Source organism: Rhinoderma darwinii, chromosome 1 (assembly GCF_050947455.1).
Source record: "Rhinoderma darwinii isolate aRhiDar2 chromosome 1, aRhiDar2.hap1, whole genome shotgun sequence".
NCBI classification, from domain to species: domain Eukaryota; kingdom Metazoa; phylum Chordata; class Amphibia; order Anura; family Rhinodermatidae; genus Rhinoderma; species Rhinoderma darwinii.
This window is the reverse complement of record NC_134687.1, coordinates 54,975,203-54,997,578: the sequence shown is the minus strand read 5'-3', so window position 1 is coordinate 54,997,578 and position 22,376 is coordinate 54,975,203. Positions and strand designations below refer to the sequence as shown.

Here is a 22,376-nt window from a genome sequence, read left to right as displayed (position 1 = left end):
AATCTCTGCCAATCATTGTGTCAGAGACAAAAGCGGGACTCATCGCTGAAGAGGATAGACCTCCATTCCAGCCTCCATTGCCATCTTGCTGTGCACCACAATATCCTTTGAGAGCAGTGATGTGTGGTCAATGGAACGTCTAACTCGTAGCCCAATGTCGTGCAAACGCCTTCTGATGGTTTGTGTCGACACTGGTTGCCGAGCTAGGCTTGGGATAGGATGTCCAATTTCACTTGCATTCCAGAATGGATCACTAAGTGCCATTCTTCCAATCAGACAATCTGTCCGTGCATTCCCGTTTGTTGTTGATCTCCGAACCTCCGGGACACGCAAATTTGAACCGTCCGGACGTCTCGGCGTGTAGTCATCTGCCGGAGTGACAGACCAAGGTCTCTCAGTTCAAGGATTCTGTCCTCTCAGTTTGCGACAAGTAGCGATAACTGCCACGTCGATGAACAGGAGGCATCGCACAATCATTCCGCACCACTTGATCCGATTTTTTAGGTTTTTAAATTAAGTGGTTTTTAAATCTAAAATCGGCATTCAAGTGGATAAAAGGCCAGGAATAACTTTATACTCACCCCTACCCCAACCATGGTGTACAATAATGTCAAATGTTGATAAGGGGTAATTGTGCAGGAAATACTTCATACTAAAAGCTTATTCTGCAAAAACGACTTGGAGAAAAACTGCAGCTGGAAAACCATTTTCAGTCCCCCAACACTTTGATGCACTATTTCAACTTTTAAGGGGATCACATACATTAATAGGGAGCCATTGACTTCAGGCACATAATCCCGATGGTGGGCGGTACATTGTTCATTAAACCAGAGCAACCAGGGTCCAGGTTTATATTGCACCCAATCCTTTCGATAGGTTGAATTGCTTTTGCTTGTAAAGTGCGTGATCAGTTAATAGTTAGGTATTTGGGAATTGCAGTAAATACAATTCTCTTATACAGAAGCAAAGAATAACCAAAAACATGCATCATGCATAAGTGTTTCAATACTGAAATAGCTACAAGCTGTGGAAAAGCTGAAGGCCAGCACCCTGAAGAAGTAGAAAGATCAGTGGTGTTTACGGTGTGGCTCTCCAGTGGTTGCAGAACTACAACTCCCAGCCTACGGCTGTCGGGCATGCTGGTAGTTGTAGATCAGCAATAGCTGGACAGATGGTGGGAGACTAAGCAAGAGTAATAGAAAGCGGGGAATATCAAAACTAGTGCAAGGGTAAGTGAAAGTTAGCAACCAACCAGATTCCAGACGTTATTTTTCAGAGGCCATTAGAAAATAAATCTAAATAAATGTAACGAATCTCCCCAGTGTATTTGTGTTTGTTTTTCCTCACAGATGCAGCATGAAGACTCTTACCTTGGCAAAGTCGTTCCTTTGACAGAGTTTTCCCGGAATGTCTTCTCATACTGCGGGAGCTCCACAAACTCAAACAACCACTGCAACGTCTCTTCTTCTGTCCAGTTATGAACTGCAAGGAAAAAAAAAAGTAAATAATTCGAGAGGTTGTCCAAGTTTATAAAGCCATTTTCATACACACCATTAGAAAATTCTTAGGTAATAGCAGGGGGTCCGCTGTTCAGGATCCTCATCTCTTGGCCAGAGTGAAGAGCGGTTACAAAGAGTGTCTCTTGCACTGGAGGGCCTGCCCTGTCCTCCAGAGCCAACCACAGACAAACGGTACAACCCACCAACTTGAATTGGAGTGGTGTAATGATTAATGTCCCCTGTGGTGGTGCTGCAGGGAAACTGAACACTTACTTTCAGGTTTCCCCGCAGATGACAACTGATCGCTGGGGGGTTCCAGCAGGGGGACACTTTGTAATCAGCTTATTGTCAATGGACCCTAACTTGTAGGGATTGTTCAAAGCGCAGAACCTATTACAAATATCCTGAAGTCATAAGTATTGGTATAGCAGCTACTACAAAATAAATCACATACATAGAAAGTAATATTTTCAATCTATATTATATATATACACACACACACACACACACACACACACACACACACACACATCCGTTCAAAAGCTTAGGGTCACTTAGAAATTTCCTTTTTGCAAGAAAACATTAAAATTAACATTAAAATTAACATTAAATTAATCAGAAATACTCTATACATTGTTAATGTGCTAAATGACTATTCTAGCTGCAAACGTCTGGTTTTTAATGCAATAGCTACATAGGTGTATAGAGGCCCATTTCCAGCAACCATCACTCCAGTGTTCTAATGGTACATTGTGTTTGCCAACTGTGTTAGAAGGCTAATGGATGATTAGAAAACACTTGAAAACCCTTGTGCTATTATGTTAGCACCGCTGTAAACAGTTTTGCTGTTTAGAGGAGCTATAAAACTGACCTTCCTTTGAGCTAGTTGAGAATCTGGAGCATTACATTTGTGGGTTTGATTAAACTCTCAAAATGGCTAGAAAAAGAGAGCTTTCATGTGAAACTCGACAGTCTATTCTTGTTCTTAGAAATGAAGGCTATTCCATGCGAGAAATTGCCAAGAAACTGAAGATTTCCTACAACGGTGTGTACTACTCCCTTCAGTGGACAGCACACACAGGCACTAACCAGAGTAGAAAGAGAAGTGGGAGGCCCCGCTGCACAACTGAGCAACAAGACAAGTACATTAGAGTCTCTAGTTTGAGAAATAGACGCCTCACAGGTCCTCAACTGGCAGCTTCATTAAATAGTACCCGCAAAACGCCAGTGTCAACGTCTACAGTGAAGAGGCGACTCCGGGATGTTGGCCTTCAGAGCAGAGTGGCAAAGAAAAAGCCACATCTGAGACTGGCTAATAAAAGGAAAAGATTAATATGGGCAAAAGCACACAGACATTGGACATTGGAAAAAAAGTGTTATGGACAGACGAATCGAAGTTTGAGGTGTTTGGATCACACAGAAGAACATTTGTAAGACAATTGAAAAGATGCTGGAAGAGTGCGTGACGCCATCTGTCAAGCATGGTGGAGGTAATGTGATGGTCTGGGGTTGCTTTGGTGCTGGTAAAGTGGGAGATTTGTACAAGGTAAAAGGGATTTTGAATAAGGAAGGGCATCACTCCATTTTGCAACGCCATGCCATACCCTGCGGACAGCGCTTGATTGGAGCCAATTTCATCCTACAACAGGACAATGACCCAAAGCCCACCTCCAAATTATGCAAGAACTATTTAGGGAAGAAGCAGGCAGCTGGTATTCTATCTGTAATGGAGTGGCCAGCGCAGTCACCAGATCTCAACCCCATAGAGCTGTTGTGGGAGCAGCTTGACCGTATGGTACGCAAGAAGTGCCCATCAAGCCAATTCAACTTGTGGGAGGGGCTTCTGGAAGCATGGGGTGAAATTTCTCCCGATTACCTCAGCAAATGAACAGCTAGAATGCCAAAGGTCTGCAATGCTGTAATTGCTGCAAATGGAGCATTCTTTGACGAAAGCAAAGTTTGAAGGAGAAAATTATTATTTGAAATAAAAATCATTATTTCTAACCTTCTCAATGTCTTGACTATATTTTCTAGTCATTTTGCAACTCATTTGATAAATATAAGTGTGAGTTTTCATGGAAAACACAAAATTGTCTGGGTGACCCCAAACTTTTGAACGGTAGTATATATTATATATATATTCAACTTCACTTTTTTCTTGAAAATACAATTTTATTACTTCCTTTTACGTGTTTTGGCAGATTTTTCATAGCAATTATGATGCATTGCAGCTATGTACTTAATGACTCAGATGTACAACCAGCCACCAAGAAATTAAAACATAGAAAAATAAAGAATGACAAAAGGTCAAATTTACAGTTGAGGCTTCTGCACGCCTTGGTGACTTTACATATTCTTATATTTCACTATGAAAGGGGACTGTCAGCTTCCTCATTCATTTTACCATGAAATTCATCTTCACACTAGGGTTTGCCTTCAAAACATGCATTTGTTGTCATCGGTTGGTTCTACAATCAGATTTTATAGACCCGTTGTGATAAAAAAATAAAAAGGATATTGTCATCTTGATCAGTGGTCATTTGTTTTGTCCAAGTAAACGGAATGACTGAAAAAAAAAAAATACAAAAACAAAAAATACAAAAAATCACAATGTAAGGTCTGCTGCAACAGTATTTATCTGTTGTCCCATAGACTGTCTATTAAAAATATCAGATAGGACGAAGGAGGTTTTTTAAAACAATATTGTGAAAAATGAACTCCCATTGGGAATTATGGAATTGACTGTTTCAGGTCCAGCTCGATCAGTCACAAAAATATTTCAGAAGAACTTCCCCAAGTGCAACCTATAGAGTTTTGATACTTCAAACGGTGGAAACTAAAATTTGACCAAATAAATTGACTGTCCACCTCTGAATACCCTTTTACACAATATGAATTAACTAAATGATTATATAAAAAGTTGAGCTACTTTGTAAATATATTGCATTACTTGCGGGTGTTACAGCTTTTATTCTACTCCAGAGCAGCATTCACAACTCTGCAGGCATCAGAGCTAGCTACATTTCTGCACACCACTTGCTCTGGTGATTTGCATTCTGAGGATGTCCTCTCTTTTTAGACCTCATGTACATGACCGTATTCTTAGTCAGTGTGATATCCTCAAATCAGAGAACATGTTCTATCCATGTCTGTTTATGCGGACCCGTGCCGCACATTCAAGTCTATGGGGCCGCAAAAATACCGAAAGCCATTAGTGTGCTGTCCGCATTTTGCGTATACTTGGATGGGAAATGCCTGTGAAATCCCCTCACAGCGTCGCGGAGATCCCCCCACAGCTTCGTTGGGCCAAGTGAGCATTCCAAAATGGCCAGGATTGACCCAGAGAGACTGCTTTTGTGACGCCCAGTCCTGTACGCTCCTGCACAAGAGTAATCAGACTCCTACCACGACCACAAGGTGAAAAGCCAAAAGTCACCAGAAACTAAAGCTAGCCAAGTAGAGTAATCAAAGAGAGCACTCTAAGCTGCGAAAGCATAGAAATGGGTGCTAGAGCGATCACGTGACCTTCCAATGGGTGTTTACGGGGAGGGACGAGACTATTTAGCGACATTTCCTCTTTCTGGGTTTTTTGCGGATCAAATAAACTGATGACACACGGAAACATTGCCATAATATATGGACATGTGGAACGTTTGCAGAAGCGAATCGGAGACATTACGTACCCATATACGGACACTAGGATCCAGAGTTTGCGGCCACATTAAAGGCAACGATCGTGTGCATAAGGCTTTACTGTACAGTGAGCGGATGTAGAAGATACTAACTGTCCCACTAGCTTATACAAGCTCTGGTAAGGTGTTGGGAACGTGTGTAATGTCAAGTGCTTCCAGCCGCAATGAGCAGAGGAGAGAAAAAGCTTGGCAACTTTTCTACTACAGAGCTGCGTTCAAACTACATTGGTGTAGTGTGTCCGTTACCGTACAGGACTAAAATATAAACAGCAGCACAGCTGCCACATGGTGAACATCAGATCCCAATCCTGAAGTCAGGTGCCCAGGCGCAACTGCTAGCTTAAAGAACTAATAGATACACCCCACGTGGATGGGGTTTTGAAAACCCCATTAACATATATTGTACTGTGTATTACCATGGATTTGCGGTGTGGCCAAAAGTTTTATGAACTTTTTTCAACTTTGTAATATATTTTAAATATGAGAATTGCAAATCTGTAAAAGGTGAAAGGATGCGCTGTAAAAAAATCTCACAAGCTGAGCTGGGACACAAATTAATCTTCAGTCATGGTTATTGAAGCCATGATCATCCAAAACTTGCATATAGGGTTTTAGCTGTTTATTTATTATGCGCTAACTTTCAACTCTTCTGCATAGGTTTAGGGGGTCTAATGAGCTCTACACCCATCAAATAGAGAACTCTTGAATTGCCTGTGAGGAACCATTAGAGAACACTTTTTACCTTTATAGTAGTTCACTACTGCTCATGAATTTCAATAAACCACTTAAATACATTTTTGGGGAAATCAACAAAAGCTAGTTTGTGATGAATATATTTAGGCAACTATACATGTTTTATGAATATTGTTTATAAATGAACGGAGCCTTGATATCCATAATTTTCTCTGAAAGTATCCACCCTTAGCAGCAATCACAGCAGTGCCAACGCGGGGCATTCGGTCGGTCAACTTGTCTAAAGCTTTAGCTCCGATTGCAGCCCACATCTCTTGTAGAAACGCCCAAAGGTGATTTGAGCTCATAAATTGCACATCTCAAACACACCTGTCCAGATGATCCGAAAGTAGTTCAATTGGATTATAATCCGGCTTCGGGGTGGTCAAACTAGGTTCTTTAGCACCTATTTTCGCTCTTTTGCAATGACAGGAGGTATGTCTTGAGTAATCATCTTGCTGTAGTGTGAAACCACAACCAATAAGACGGGTGCCGGCAGAAATGGTAGGGCGCACCAGGTGGTATGTTGTGGTATGACTTGATTCCTTTGATTTTTAGTAACATATTAGTCGCACCACCTCCGAGACATCCCCAGACCATAATGGAACCTCCTCCGTGTTTGACTGTGGGCTGAATGAAAGCAGTACGTATGCGTTCACCTGTCACACGACGAATAAACGTTCACAAACCAAACACCTCAAACTTCAATTAGTCTGTGAAAAGAACCTTCTTCCACTAAATTGTGGTCCGGCTCCTGTGCTTTTAGCCCACAATAGCTTATTTTTTATTAATGGGCCTAAGCAACTACTTTCAGGATGCAAAGCATTCCTTCATGCAACTGGCTACAAGGTGGTGTTTGACAGTTGCGATCAGAGCATGGATCTGATCAGCTGTTTTGAATCTGTCCTGTTTGGAATACACGGTGACAAATTTGTCTCCCTGTTTTGTGGTCACTCGAGGTTGTCCAGCTCGTGGTTGATCACGTACACTCTTGTTTTCAGAGAATTTCTTGAGGACGCACTGCACACATGAGAGAAACCTTCTCCAGGTGATCAATTTCCTGCAGACTATACCCTGCATTTCTCAAAGAGACTATGGCATATCGCTTTTCGATTGAGGACTACTTCATAAAAACAGTAGATAGACTCCTTTCTGTGCAAAACACACATATCACATTCATCCTTTATAGAGAAATCGACAAATCTGGGGCTGTAATGAAATGAATGAGCAGCAGTGTTTATGAAGCGAGAACATTTTGTTGCGATTTAATTCCTCAGTGACCGGCCCCAGGTCAGACAAACCCACAGCAAGTTATAGGAGTTAAAATGCTATCACCTCTCCCATCAGGAATGTGAAAAGTATAAAGCGAAGCGCAAAGACTCTCGCACTGGGACCATATAAGGAAGAGTTTCTCCTGTTATTCAACGAAATGGTCTACATCAGTGATTAGACACTAGTCCCACTTTACATGGATTATTTTTCTAGCCATTTACTTTTCCAAACGGTTTCATAAAGTACTGCTCTTAAAAGTGGAAAATATTTCACCAAAAGGTGCGTGCAAAATCAAAAGCTTGTATATGCCTTTGTGCCCAACATAATAGATCACAATCTGAGGAGAGACCATGAATACAACAGTAGAGTAAGAAAATGGAGAATGGGGTGTGTGAACTGCTCGAGAAATGTATCAACTATAAACTTTGCCCCTAAAATCTTTGAAATGCATATTTTTGCCGCCTTTTGCAAATACACAGGATTTGTAGGTCACGGTGACTTTAAAAATACGACTAGTTTGTCAGGTTATAGGGTTGGTGAATATCTATGTGTTATTGACACCCCCGCCCCCACAGTACATACAAGCCACTGCACCTGCTATGACGTCAGTAGTATCGGCTCTCCATTAATAAAACTGCATTATTGAATGTAAAGTACTGTCAGAAAACGTCTTACATCGCGCCCTTCAAGTCAACTTCCACTAAACAGTAACATAGTATATAGGCTGAAAAAAAAAACAAAAACATAAGTCCATTCAGTTCAACCTATTATTCTGCAATGTTGATTCCAGAGGAAGGCAAAAAAACTCATGAGGCAGGACCCAATTTTCCTGAGCATTGGTACCGCTCTGACCGGGGACTGGAGATGCCCCTGACATCTCTAATGTCACTGTCCATAAATGAACAGCGTCGTCAAGAGCTTTCCCAAGACAGGACTCCCCAGCCAGAGTGCTTGCAATGCCCTGGCCTAGGACTCCATAGCTGAAAGCCCCTAACATCACTGTCCATATATGGACAGTGACGTCAGGGGCTTCCATGTGCACATCACTTCAAGTAGCGATGTGCCTGGGGAGTTCGGGCTATGTATCCCACTGTATGACTCCTCCCGACGTATACCTCTGACAGAAGGATTAAAAACACAGTATGAATCAGGACTTGCACTAAAGAAAGGCGACCAGGCCTCTTTTGAACTCGGAATTCACCATAATAACTTCCTCTGGCAGAGTGTTCCAGGGTCTCACAGTAAAGAATCCCCTTCTATGTTTGTGTAGAAAACGTATTTTCTCTACATCTAGCGTATGACCCCTTGTTATAGTTACAGTCCTGGGTAAAACTAGATCATGAGAGAGATCTCTGTATTGACTTTTGATATAGTTATTAGGTCACCCATCCCACGTATTTTTTTTTAAACTAAATAACCCTAATTTGTATCATCTTTCTGGGTACTGTAGTCCACCCATTCCGTTTATTAAAATAAGAATAAAATAAATATTCCATGTGCGGTCTTACTACAGATTTATAAAGTGCTATGTTCTATTATGTCCACCTATGGTCCTTTTCATTTATTCCACTACTATTGCACGCTCTTCATAAAGTGCAGAATTCTAGGAGTGTTGCTATGCAGCTCTTAGAAGTCAGGAGGGTCTTTACCAATATAAAACACAAAAAAAAAAACATACGAGTCTAGGGAAAGAGCGTGTGCTCTGTATAATTGTATGGAGAGCATGTGGCATGGAGCATATAAAGTCTGTGGTGCAATAAGTTTGGATGAAGAGGAAATAGAGAAAATATACACACACACACACACACACACACACACACACACACACACACACACACACACACACACATATATATAGTGAAATTATAAACCTAGGTAAACTGCATCATATTCATTTAGAAAGTCAGAGAGAGGTACACTTAACATCTACATAAAGCTGGGTAACTCGGAAAAACGGTTTCTGGATGTTTTTATCCATTCAAGTCTACAGGTAAAATACAGAAGCACTCCACGTTTTTCTTTTATTGCCCCCTCCATTTGTACATTGGCGTTTTAGTGGTGTGCCCTGTGCAGAAATATGGGAGCCTCGTTCAGACTCCCATAGGAATGCATTGAGAGCCTGACTTCTGGCTTTCTGAAAAGCACACGAGCACAGACAGGTCAGAGTGAAGATCACGTGGGCAGCGCCGGACCCGAACACGACATGATGCAGGGATCAGTAAGTATTTCTGAACACAGTGACCCATTGAAACACCAATGTACAAATAGGGGGGGGGGTAATAAAAGAAAAAAGTGGAGTGCTCCTTTAACAGACTTTAATATGTCTGACAGAACAGTGGAGAGAACCTGCTGACTGTTTCTAAGGGCAACCAGCAGAATCTTGAAGCAGCTATGTATATGAAGAGAGGAAATAACGTTTTCCTGACATGTCCTGTTTAGTGATATAACTGGGATGATAGAATTAACAGGTGAAAGACCTAACAACTTATATAGCCAGATATACATAATAGACTACAATACCGCTAGTCAATAGGACTATGATCAAACCATAACATCGCTCTTACATCAGTACCACCTCATTACACTACAAGAGTCACCATTACTTAAGACTGCAGATTAAGAAGAAAAGTTTTATGTAATACCCCGGTCTGAAAACAGATTTTTATTTTTCATTTTTGGTGTGGAACATAATCCCACAATAACACAAGCCACAGCCTGCCCAGATTTAGTCGCTGAATAATTACTACAATCATTCATTGTACGGACTTTATCCAGATTAATATTCAGAACATTTCTGTGGATCACGCTTACAAGCGGTACTTTAGGTCGGGTATATTTTGTAAGCGCAGATTTCCTTTCATCTTGGACTTCATTCTCTGGTTCTTTACTAGAGGGCTGTAATCCCTTGTTTATGTGAACGTATACTACACTGCGGAGGAATAGGGAGTTAGGAAGTGTCATATCCTGCCAAAGATTTTATGGTGACATTGTTATAATATTTTCTGGCGAACTAAACACAAAACTTCAGCTCTCGTGGACTAAGTAAAATAAACCATTATTTGCCCCCCCCCCCCCAAAAAAAAAACCTGTAGTCGCACAAATAAAACTCAGATATTAATCTCCACTATATACCAGTGACGTGAGAAAACTGATAAAATTATATTAACTACTTCGATACAATCATTGCTGCCAACGCTGGCGCAACAACTTATGCTCAGGGCGCAGGGTCCAGCACAGGGGTGTTTGACAACTTTCTTTATTAAAGGCGTTACCCATCTGGGGATTCGACAGCTGAAACTCCTGGCAACCAAATGTTATCTCTTGGACCACCTACAGACGGCCACACTTTTTTCAGCTGCAGGGAATTCGAATGGGCAACCATGTAATACATAGTCACAATGAGTCCTCCAGAGTGGGAAACGCAGTTTGCAGCAGGTCAGTACACTGGCTCAATGAGGTGGGTCCCCAGCAAAGGACCCCCCCCCCCCTATTACATCCATACACCCTAATAAAACAAATACAGGGCTTGTCCTAATTTCAATATGGATTTAAAAACTGTATGTTGTGCGATTACTCAGGTACCCTTTGTCTAATACCCTTAGTGGCCAGTTTATTATGACCGATAGGATATTTTTTAAAAGTTTCCTTAGACTGGACCAAAAGACCAAAGACATTCATGGTACATCCACCGATCGCAGATGTCCCACCACATCCAGGTGGAGAACCAAGAGAGAGGTGGCCGAACAAGTGGGCTCAGCCGATTCCCTAACTCCCATAGAAACCAATGGCTAGGACGTGGAAGCGGCAGCCATAAATTTGACATAAATGTCGGATAGAAATAACCATTTAGAATAAATTATAATAAACTGGCCAATAATGTTGCTTGTATACGTACAGGTTGTGCTGCGGTTATTGTCGCAAAATAGTGCAGCAAAAATAGTACATGATTTACCACGGCTTTGTAGAAAGTACAGGTGAAGCACAGGGTCCATGTGCTTCACCTGCATTTGCAGCGAAACCGCGACAATTTGTGACAACTGTGTGGACTTTGCCGTGTGATTCTCAGCCGCACGGCACTTACTGCAAGACAACCGGTACGTGTACGAGCAGCACAAATGTATTATAATTGGTCTACAGATTAGAAACCAATCAGCTCAACAAATCCCAATAGAGGACATCCTGAAGGATGGGGAGGGGGGGGGGGGTAAATACTTTGGTGAATATTTGGATATTAAAATGTTGCATAAATCATATTAGAAAATACCCCCCCCCCCCCCTGACGTGGTCAATGCTTTACAAATTGTTTTAGGCTTCAAAAAGCGTACAGAGGGTGCGAGACGTCTTGTCAGCGTACAGAAATTCAAGATGCTGAAAGTCAGCCGAGCTAGCACCACTGCATTTTGCAATTTTTTTTATTTTAAGGCCCAAGGTCTGGCATCCAAAAAGACACAAAAAAAATCAATTCCACCAGATTGATAATGTCACTATTATTTTACAGGTTGTTACGGTTGTGAGCATATCAAATGTGTGTTTTATTGCGTCTTGGTTAAAAAAAAACATGTTTTATTTTTTCCCCTGATATTTGCAACTTTTTTTTATGCTAAATATTTTCAATTTGGACCATTATTCTTTTTTTACTATAATTTACTAGCACCTTCGTATTTGAATTGATTGTGGCATACAAAAGGTTAAACATTGGAAGGGTTTCTCTGGCATTAGAACACGGCTGCCCCGATTTATTATAGCCGTTGCCCCACTCCTGATGGCAGCAGCACAGTAAGCACCAGGGGGAGAATGTTCTTCTTGATGCAGCTACTACCGGCCGCTCGCGATGAGCACACTCGTCATTTGTCGGCAAGAGATTAAATACTGGCTTATAACCCAAGTTAACACAGCAACAAGTAAGGGTCCTATTACATGGCGCGATACGGGCAGTGAAAATGAGCGCCGCGCTTTCACAAGAAGCAAAGCTTGGTTATGTATGGGGGATGGGCGATTGTTACTACGCTCATTCGTCCCCATATATTTCCATAGGGAGATGCGCTGTTGACAATGATTATATGCATCGCTGCATAAAGGAGAAGATCAGCCGATGAAGGAGCGTCGTCTTGTTCATCGGCTGATTGTTGCCCTGTTTTCACAGGCCAGTGATTGGGACAGAACATCTTTATGAACGCTCGTTTGCCGGATAATTGGCCCGTCTCTATAATGCAGACCAAGAAGGAACAGAGGTTTTTTGTGGAGAAGACTTCTCAAGTTAACACAATTAATAATGAACGCTCTACAGTATACAGATAACGCTAATGATATCAGCACCAATTACCCAATAGTTTCTGCAACTTAAATACAAGAACCAAAGGTATGACTGGTCTGGAAGAAATCAGTTATCACAAATTAACATGAAATTTGAAGAAAAAGGCTTAAAAAATAATCACAAGTAAATATAAATCTTTGAGATTTCTAACGGTCAGTGTCAGGTTGTTAAAAATTGTATTCCGTTTCTTAGTTACACCGGGGCAATCTGAATGACAACCAACGTGGCCACCAGTATGGCCCCCCTTAGGGTTTGTCCTGCCAAGTTATTACAATTGTAAAATGATTTCATTGCTTGTAAGTCTCATCCTCTCTCAGCCTCCGTTCACTTCACATTTGAACACTACGGTTGGCCCTAGGGCACCAATCGACCTGATGTATGCAAAAAGAGTATCCTTTTTGCATATCAGGGCAATATGAGTCGGCATACCTTTTTTTTCTTTACTGTATGAAATAGCGTAGTAGACCAGGCTATTCTATACGGAGGCATTCATTAAATAAAGTGCATAAAGCACAGAATACATATTTTTTTAAATAGGGCCACACTGGTGACGTAGAAAACACTCCCTACATATACCAGAGACGAAAGTGTCTAATATGATGTGAACAGAGGCTTAGAGCACATACCCGGTTTAAACGGGGGAGGAGCTGCCAACACGATGAAAGATGTACGGGGACAAACGATTGTATCAACCATTGTTCATAACCATACTTGCCATCAATGCTCCGTTTGAATAAAGTAAAGGAGCACCAATCGACATGCTGTAGGCACAAGAGCAGCAAGAGGCTCTCCAGTATCGGGTTCCTACATACAGCAGCCCACAACTCAGCTTCCAAGTGGGTCCCGTGTAAGTATGGTATTGGGCAGACCGGGGAGGGTAAATAAACTGCCGATCCCTTTTAAATTAAAACGGTAAAGTAACATTAATTTTGTTTTTTGCCATCGTTATTTATAGGGTACCGTATACCAGCATGTGAAAGGGAAAATGTCTGTATAACCGGTGGAGAAGTCACTATCCTCAGAGTTTATAAAATTATTTCTGGAGTTCCTGAAGGCGACGTGCTCCGTACGTTACTTTTCACGGCTGGCTGTATGATGGGAAACGGATCAATATATAACTGCAGGTTACGCAACAAACATAAAATCAATGGTGTACTAATGCTCTAACCCGGATAGACTCTTGAGCTTACTCAAGAGGATCTCATGTTTAACCCTCCACTGAACAAAATGGTTTAGATCTGATATTAGGTGTCTTGAAAAGGAACAAGAAGCTTCTTCTCCTCCGAATTTCCATTCAAGTTTTATGCACAACAATACAACAGAAGTGCAGCAATTCTCAACTAGATCTACAAACTACAAAATGATTGTGGTATAACCAATCTACAAATACTCTGCTTACTAACTCTTCTTAAAAGCTGACTAACCATAATCACATCTTTCTTCATTAATAATGCACATTGGAGGGCATTTAAAAAGGACCAAACTATAAGATTCATGGACTGAGTGACTTGTAATACAATCTCCCTCTCCCCTACTTCTCGTACAATATGCAATCTAGCAAAGCACATCCTAGTCTCCTGCACTGGAACACAATCTGAAAAAATTATAATAACAATAATAATAATCTAACTTTTCTGGCAAACCACAGGACCTCCCATTCCATTTGATCTATCACGGATACCTTTTCAGTATTGAATAATGTGGTAGACTATAGTTTTTAATACGGTCAAGAACCAGTATCCACATATGAAGCTGTCAATCGTATGACAAAAACACACTTTTAGTCATACATTTGGCTACATCAAAGAATACGTTTGGATAATCTCTTTGCTTGACCAAATGCATCCTTTCCATGTAGCAAATAGACATGGGTCCGCTAGCCAAATCCACTGCCCACCCTAACATTAAGGGATATGTGCCAACAGAGCAAGGTTTCACACTACTACTTCCCCTATATGCAAAATATGGAAATCTAAAGTCACATCTCTTTTTATGGTAGCAGATGTAATTGCACTTGATCATTGCCCAAATGAAATATCAGGGCCCTTAGGCTAGGTTTACATATGCGTTCTTCATTTTCATTGTTCTGTCCTATCATAGAAGCAGAACAACTAAAGTGACTATAATGGGGTCGGTCAGGTTTTCGTCATGGTTTCCATCATTTTACCGTACAGAATAGTGCCGCATGCTGTGCTATATTGTCCGGAATTTGTCACAGAAAGCGCGGAGTAGAATCGCCTCCAAAGCAGATGTGATCACACATACAGTATACTTTCCCCGTTTGCACAAAAACATGTCACAAAAAGTCCTAAGTTCCACGATACCCCAGCCAGACATCTCGAGGGCCATGCTGCAGGTGGTGTAAGAACTGCTTGGATCTTTATAGGAGCACTCCATCTTCAAGGATTTCATGATCAGTAGATGCAGCACTTTTTTCTAATAGGAGATGTACTGATGGGGGAACCCTTGAGAGTTCGTGCAGTTACCACCCAGCCTGCAGCAGAGGTCCTGAAAGGGTCCGGCCGCAGTATATTGTATATATATTGAAGAACGCTGCATTATTGCATCAGATTGTAAATTAGAACTTCTGAAAATTTGTTTCTTTTTTAGGTTTTAAAAAATAAGCACAAAAGTAAAACCACATGTAACTTAATAAACGTGAACAAATCCATAACTGTGTGATATTGACAAATGTATGCTTGGCTTCACCTTCAGATGTTTTCCACGTCTTCCACAGGTCCTCCACGGTGATGTGTTTGTCCTCTCTGTGCAAGTGGTTGTGCTTGTGAGAAGCGTCCTTGTAGTTCATGTCTTCACGCAGGAACTAGAAAACAGGAGAAGTCATTCTGGTTAGTTGGAGGGTCTAACACAAATTGGAAGGCAACAGATCCAGTTTACTGAAAGACAACAGCAGCGGCGGCAGGAGAAATCTACTAGAACGAGTAGCTGCACTTCTGAATGCAATTGCACCATGGCTTCCGCTTATAACAGAAGCCATGACGCGGTGACAGATCCGTTGTACGACCAGCGGATCCTATTGACTTATTGTTCCAGCAATGTTCTTGCCATGTTGTGAGCAAAAATAGTACTGCATGTCGCATTATGCTTGCCATCAAAAGTGACAGAACCCCAGCGTAGGCTATGAAGGTTAATGTGAGCAGAGCCTCAAATCTGCATTGTAAACTAATTGATTTTGTCTAACACTCCAACTACATTCAATGATGCATTCAGCATTCTGTGGCCTGCCGCTAGCAATCTGTCAGCACCTTGCTGACAGACACACCCTTAAGAACTTATATGAGTTCCTAGAACACTGGTGCAGTGTATAGCAAGGGATGCAGTTACATTGAAAACGGAATCTTGCACAATGCAAAACTAATCGAATACACTGAACAGACACTGAACCAGCAGGTGACTGTTGGGAGACGTGAACTCAAGGAGCTTGAGGGCTAACAGGAAATCACTGACATTTTGACTGTAGCTGGATACAAAAGTAACAAAAAGTCGATCATCTTTTACAGATGGTAATGTATCCAAGCATTACTAGTTATACTTTACAACTCTTTAAAAGTAACTTCCTGCTGTCAATAAAGACGAACGGTACATCCAACTATTACAATCCACAAAATACAAAAGAGCTTGCAGCAAAAATGCTCAACAAGTCTGGAACACGTGAATGTAACCGAATAGGGTAAAGTTGTACCAGCAATATTGTCCTGCGGTCAGGTGCAAACGAGACAATGGGATACAGGATAGTCTGAGCTGTAAATTGCCTTTATTACAGTACACGGATGGCAGCTCAAATATCTAACCGGGTGGCCCTAAATGTTTATCTTACAGAAAAGAGGGGGAGGACTAGCAGAAAAAATAAAGAGAGAAAGTGAGAAAGGAAGGAGAAATGTAATTCTACATAATAACCAGTTTATTTCTCAAGTTGTGACCTTGACTATTATGCCAGGTCTACACAATTTCATTCAACCGTGACAAACATTAAAGAAAATCTAAAACAAATATTCGTAAGTGCAAGTAGCATGCAATTTATTTCCTCTAGGGAATACAGATCTGGGACGAGACATGTGATTGTCAGGCGGTTTTAGCCTTTAAGGAATGGAAGGAAAGTCAATGCAAGATCTAGAACCGGGGTCAATCTATATACATTAAGAATACAGCCACTCCAAACCAAGTTTCTTTATATAAAAGTTTTCCCGTTTGCTCCTTAATACATATGTAATGCAGATTATTACGTCGGCACATTGTACGCTTACACAATTCATGACAATGACTTCCCGGGCGAGAACAGGGCGAGCAGGCTTCCAGGGCGAGAACAGGGCGAGCAGGCTTCCAGGGCGAGAACAGGGCGAGCAGGCTTCCTGGGCAAGTAGGCTTCTTGGGCAAAAAGGCTTCTCGGGCAACAATAAGTGTGAGAAGGCTTCAGCAGAGGCCTAGAAGACGACCGCAGCGGAAGAAAGGATTCGCAAAACCAGGTAAGGCTTTGTTCACATCTGTCTCATGGTTAAAATTTATAATATAATGGTAACCATGACCCACTCCCGGATCTGTAGTACGACAGACCCCATTTACTTATAATAGGGTCTGTCATTTTAATGGGAAAGAAAGCGCTGTATGCAGTAGTATTCTTATTGTCAAATCTGATGGAATCTGCAAGGGATGCTCCGAACAAAGATTCCAAATCAAATGTGAACATAGCCTAAGTAAAACTTTGGGGTTGAGTTGGGAGCCTAAACTTTAAAGCTGTTGCTCAAGACAACATTCTATGTCTATACGCGCTATTATTAGGGCATATGGATGTCAGTGGGAGGGGGTTCCCATTTTGGAACCCCCATACTCGGGTATGGAGAGCCGCTGTGTGAGAACAGCTCCCACTCTGGCTGACCCAGCACTCCATGCATTACATAGTCAGCCAGTTATTTGGGTGGCCGGCATGTAGTTCTTCATTTCCCCTGCAGAGACAATGTTTAGGCAGGTGCGTCTACCACCGGCAATAACAGATGAACACTGAGGATTAGGGAGGCCAGTCTTGCGGCAGGCAGTTGTTCGCCGGGCCAGCTTCTAAGGGGTTGTGTTTGCGAGACAACATTTTTATATACAAACTTAGAACAATTCCTTTATTCAGGTATATTTCGGACCTCATGGATCCCAACTTATTAAATATTCTGCGTTATCAGCCCGTAACAGAAAACTGCAAACTAATTTGGAAGAGTAGCCAGTCACAAAGAAAGTCCAAATTAAAATGTTTACACAAAATTTGCTATTGCAAATTTCTAGATTAACCGGATTCATCTCCCTCAGCTTGGTCTTGTGCTTCCGGCCTATGAAATTCTGCATTTTACTGCAGTCAGAGAAGGAAATCAGCGACCGATTATCAAACTTTCAGTATTAATTTGCAGGTTCAAGGAATCGCTGTTCTACATGTACAGATGACAAGACAGATGCAATTCCCATAAAAGAAAACTATAAGGCAGCAATACATCTCAATAATAATGCTAATTTCACAAAACATTATTGGTAAATTCAACAGTTGCTAATTAAAAAAATAAAAATTAAAGGGACTTTCCAGGATTAGAAAAAGATGACCGCTCTCTTCCAAAAACAGCGCCACAGTCCACGGGTTGTGTATGATATTGCAGCTCAGCTTCACTGAAGTAAATGAGGCAGAGGTGCCCCGTGGAGAGGTGCAGCACGGATTCTGAAAGAAATTGCCATGTTTTTCTAATCCCAAGCGCTCTCTATGGTAAAATTACTTTGAGTACCTAAGTTCGTGTGTTACATTTGGATTTTAACTTTCACAAATCACGCAACATATTATGGGTTACGGATATTGCTGCAGAGTAACTTTGGCCGCGACACAGGCCGCACAGCCAAAGATTGCCGTGTTGTGCCGCCTGCATCGCAGTAGTGAAAATGAATGCGGCCGAGTTGCGAACCACAGATGGCTACGACTGCAATACGACAGTCTCAAAAAATGCATCACGTTTGGATTTCTTGCAACGGTCGTGTTGCCTTTGTGGAAACTGGCTGTTCTCAATGCGGCCACATTCATGGTAATCATCGCAACGCTGCAAAAACCGTGATCTTTGGCCATGCGATCCGTGTCGCAGTCAAAGTCACCATGTGACCTAGCCTTAAAGATCGGCAACAAGCCCGGCAATTGGGAACAGAAAAATCTCCTACCTGTTAATGGGGGTCTTCAAAACCCCATTGACATGAATTGTACTGTAATCTGCACCCAAAATCTGCCACATCTGAACATGGCCTAACAAAGGGTACATCTAGCTTACATGCTACAACGCCGAGGCTTGGAAATTTAAAATCAGCTGTATTGTATTAGCTTAGTAAATCAAAACCCTATTAACAGAAATGAAATTGAGTAGAGTCATGTTAATGATTATTAATGGATTTTTGCCAACCACATACAAATCAATAGCACTTATGGAAACTACGTATGACACTAATAAAGAGCCATTCAGAAGTAAAAACAGGAAACCCTGTGACATCTGCGGGTAGACTCTGTATATTGTCACTACTATGTTCAAGCAGGAGACGGAAACATTAACATCCATGCGCTTCCTCCTACTGTATTCTATGAACGCACAATGATAGATTTTCCAGCAGCTAACAAAATAAAAAAACCACTCAAGTGTCTCATTCTGAGAAATCCACGGCCATATGACAGCACATACACGCTATGGGTAGAAGTATATGGGACTAACTGCATCTGATTTTAGTCTCTTTTCTTCCACTATAGAAACATGTAACGGCAGCATCAGAACGAGAATTACTCAGGGTCTTAGACCTCATGCACACGACCGCAATTTTTATCCGTAATTGCAGATAAAGATTCTGATCCATTCATTTATATGGGCCACGGATACCTTCCCGTATATATTTACTGGTTGTGTCCGAGCCGTAGAAGTGACCCGCAAAAAAAACAAGGACATGTGCATCTATACTTTATAATGTGAGCACGGCCTGCAAATACGGGTGACAGTCTGCGTCTTGTCCGTGGAGTGTTTAGGGACCATAAATACTTCACGGATGTATGGATGAGGCCTTAGGCAGGAAGTCCTGTCCAGGGTCAGTAGTCGGGCACTTAATATATGTATATTCAACCATTAGAAGATAAATATCGCTTTCGGCAAAAAAAAAAAAAAAGCTGCTGATGGTTTGAGACCGCAATATGCTCAGAACATGTTACTCCCTACTCCAAGTACTGAGAGGTAATATCCTGCATAAAAAGAAAATCAATGACTGAAGCACTTAAAGCGACACCCCGGTCCCCATTAAAGTTTTACATAATATGGGAAATGTAATGTTAAAGTACCTGTGCCCTCCTTTTTTAGAGTTTCTTCCATGGATTCATTGATTCCCGATCCTCTCGGCATTCATCTAAAATGCTCACCAGTTTCTCAGACTATTCTATGCACACTGTGCTTTGGTAGTCAGAGACACTCCCCGCTGCTATCGGATGTACCAATACCGATGACGCGCAAGGGACCTGCAGCAGAAAAAACAGGACAGACACAGTGCTGACATCAACAGCGCTGGTCCATCCCAGAGCAGTAGGGGGGGGGATTACAAGTGTTTCTGACTACTGAAGCCCAATGTGCATAGAATAGTCTGAGAAGCAGGCAGCAAGTTTTGTTGAAAGCATTTTTCCATTACTTTATAAAGATATTCTAAAAAAAAATCCAATATAAGGCCTTAATTCATACAGTGCCGTAGTGCATTAGATGTTTACCCATCTACTACTCACCCTTTAAAATCTGGTATCGCAATACTGGTTTTGGCATTATAAAATAAAAAAAGGGGGGACATAAAGGGACTACAATATTTGAACAAGACCAAAAATTAAAGGGCTGGTCACAACCAGTTTTCAAAAAGGGAGTTACAACGACAATTAGCGGATATCACTGGGGAAGTTGCAGCGGAGCGCATGTTTCCCTGCAGTGGCCACTACAGGGGAAATGTAGTAGTACATGGCACCTATTCAAGCAAATGATCACAATGCAGTAGCTCTCGCTCTGGCTAATAGAGGGGGGTTTAAATTAGAGGGCCGCCCAGACTCCCTTATAGGGCACATTGACAGAGGTTGAGATATCCGTTTAAACATTTTCTTTACTTCACATTCTAAAGGGTAAAGTTGTGTTTTTTCCTAATTAAGTCATAACTGCACAAATCCAAACATTTATTTTATTCATTTCTTCTAAATCATATATAAATATTTTGGCAGACCAAATAATGAGATATCCCTGGTGTACGATATAGAGGGGAAGGTCTTTCCTTTTCAGAACCAGTCACATTGCATCTAATGGATGCAGCAGTAATTCCCTGGATTCTTGCCTGATGGCTACTTGGAGCTGCATTTTCTTTTCTCGACAATATTTACTGCCCCCTATGCTCTGGTACAATGTCGGCCGGCTACAGGTCAGCTTACCATTCTAGAGTTTCTTTTCAATAAGGGGATCAGACCACGACATACCCAGTAAATGAGACTTTAGCACATAACTGTACCCGTCAGGTACCTCTATAATAAACCACATAACATTATACGGAGTCATGTGCAATACTGACAATACACAGAACGACGTGATCAAGGGAGCATGGACATGAGGAGCACATACACACAACACAATGAAAACTTACTTTGTAGCTAGCTGGGAAGCATGAAAGGGAAATCAAAATCATAGTTTAATATCACAAAATGAATTCACAGGTCATGCAAGAGAGGCCTAGAGATCAGAAGTAATGGCAGGCAATCATAGAATGGCTCATGATGCTTTGTGGAGGGGACATTTACATGGGAAAATGGATATAGCATAGATACTGAATATAGCACCTGAATATTCAGCAAAGAACATGATGTTCTATAAAGGAGGCAAAAAAACAACACCACGTTGTCGTCTACGCTATTGATTCCGTCAAAACGACGGAACCCCTGCACAACTGAGACAAACGGAAACCATTGGCACCGGATCCGTCACCATTGAAATAAACGGTGACCTCTGGTTTCCGTTTGTCAGTCAGGACTTCATTCTGACGGAATGTCGGAACGGAGCCCTGACGCAGGTGTGAAAGTCTAAGGCAGATATTCATATCAAGTCCGAAACAACGAGATGGTAGCGAACTGTACAGAATGTACTAAAGCACATTGTGGAGCAGCAATGTCCTGTTCGTTACCTTCTGTAGGTCCCAGAAATTGTAATATATATATATATTTAGTGTCATTAAAAATCCCATGTAAGTTCTTAAGACATCTTCGTTATTTCTTTTCTTGTAAATGTTTGGCCGCCACTGCAGGCCCTACAGCTATTCTCACCAGTTTACGAGAAATATCATGTAAACCATCACTACAGCCAACCTACAAACATTTCTTAATCTATTTATTATTAGAAAATCTCAGTTTATGAACAGGAACGATTCTTATAACCAAGCAAGTTAGCAGCTAAGAAATCAATTCTGACCAATACCACGCCAATCCACCAGATTTCATTAAGTATTTTGCCTATGAAAGGGTAGGTACAGAATATATCCCTTACTTCTTACTAACCTACCGAATATATGTTAGTAAACAGTAGGTAAACTGAGTGCGACTGAAGGAACAGACTACACAGTTTGTTAGTAGTCTGTTACCATGGAAACAGGCCTGCATAGCAGCTGCAGAAACTAAAATCTATAGGATGATTATTTTTTTCTAGACCTATTCCAGTTGCTTCATATTTCACTTTAAATGCAGTCAAACCATAAAAGAGAAATTTGGTTGCGTAGGTGAACATTTGTGTTGGATCAGAGTTCAGAATAGACCTAGTTCACATCAGGTTAGATGGTCTTCGTTGACACATATGCCGG

The 22,376-nt window shown here is 41.4% G+C and overlaps 1 protein-coding gene across 2 annotated transcripts in view; it reads right to left on the bottom strand.

The window, feature by feature from the left end:
- The window catches only part of STIM2 (stromal interaction molecule 2), a 90,566-nt gene that overhangs the window by 19,290 nt on the left and 48,900 nt on the right, over positions 1–22,376 (bottom strand). For both annotated transcript variants that reach the window (XM_075858876.1, XM_075858885.1), the window contains exons 3-4: positions 15,219–15,333; positions 1,371–1,482 (exon numbers count right to left, since the gene is read on the bottom strand). In XM_075858876.1, the coding sequence (XP_075714991.1) occupies positions 1,371–1,482; positions 15,219–15,333 (227 nt within the window). The remainder of the gene's footprint in view (positions 1–1,370; positions 1,483–15,218; positions 15,334–22,376) is intronic.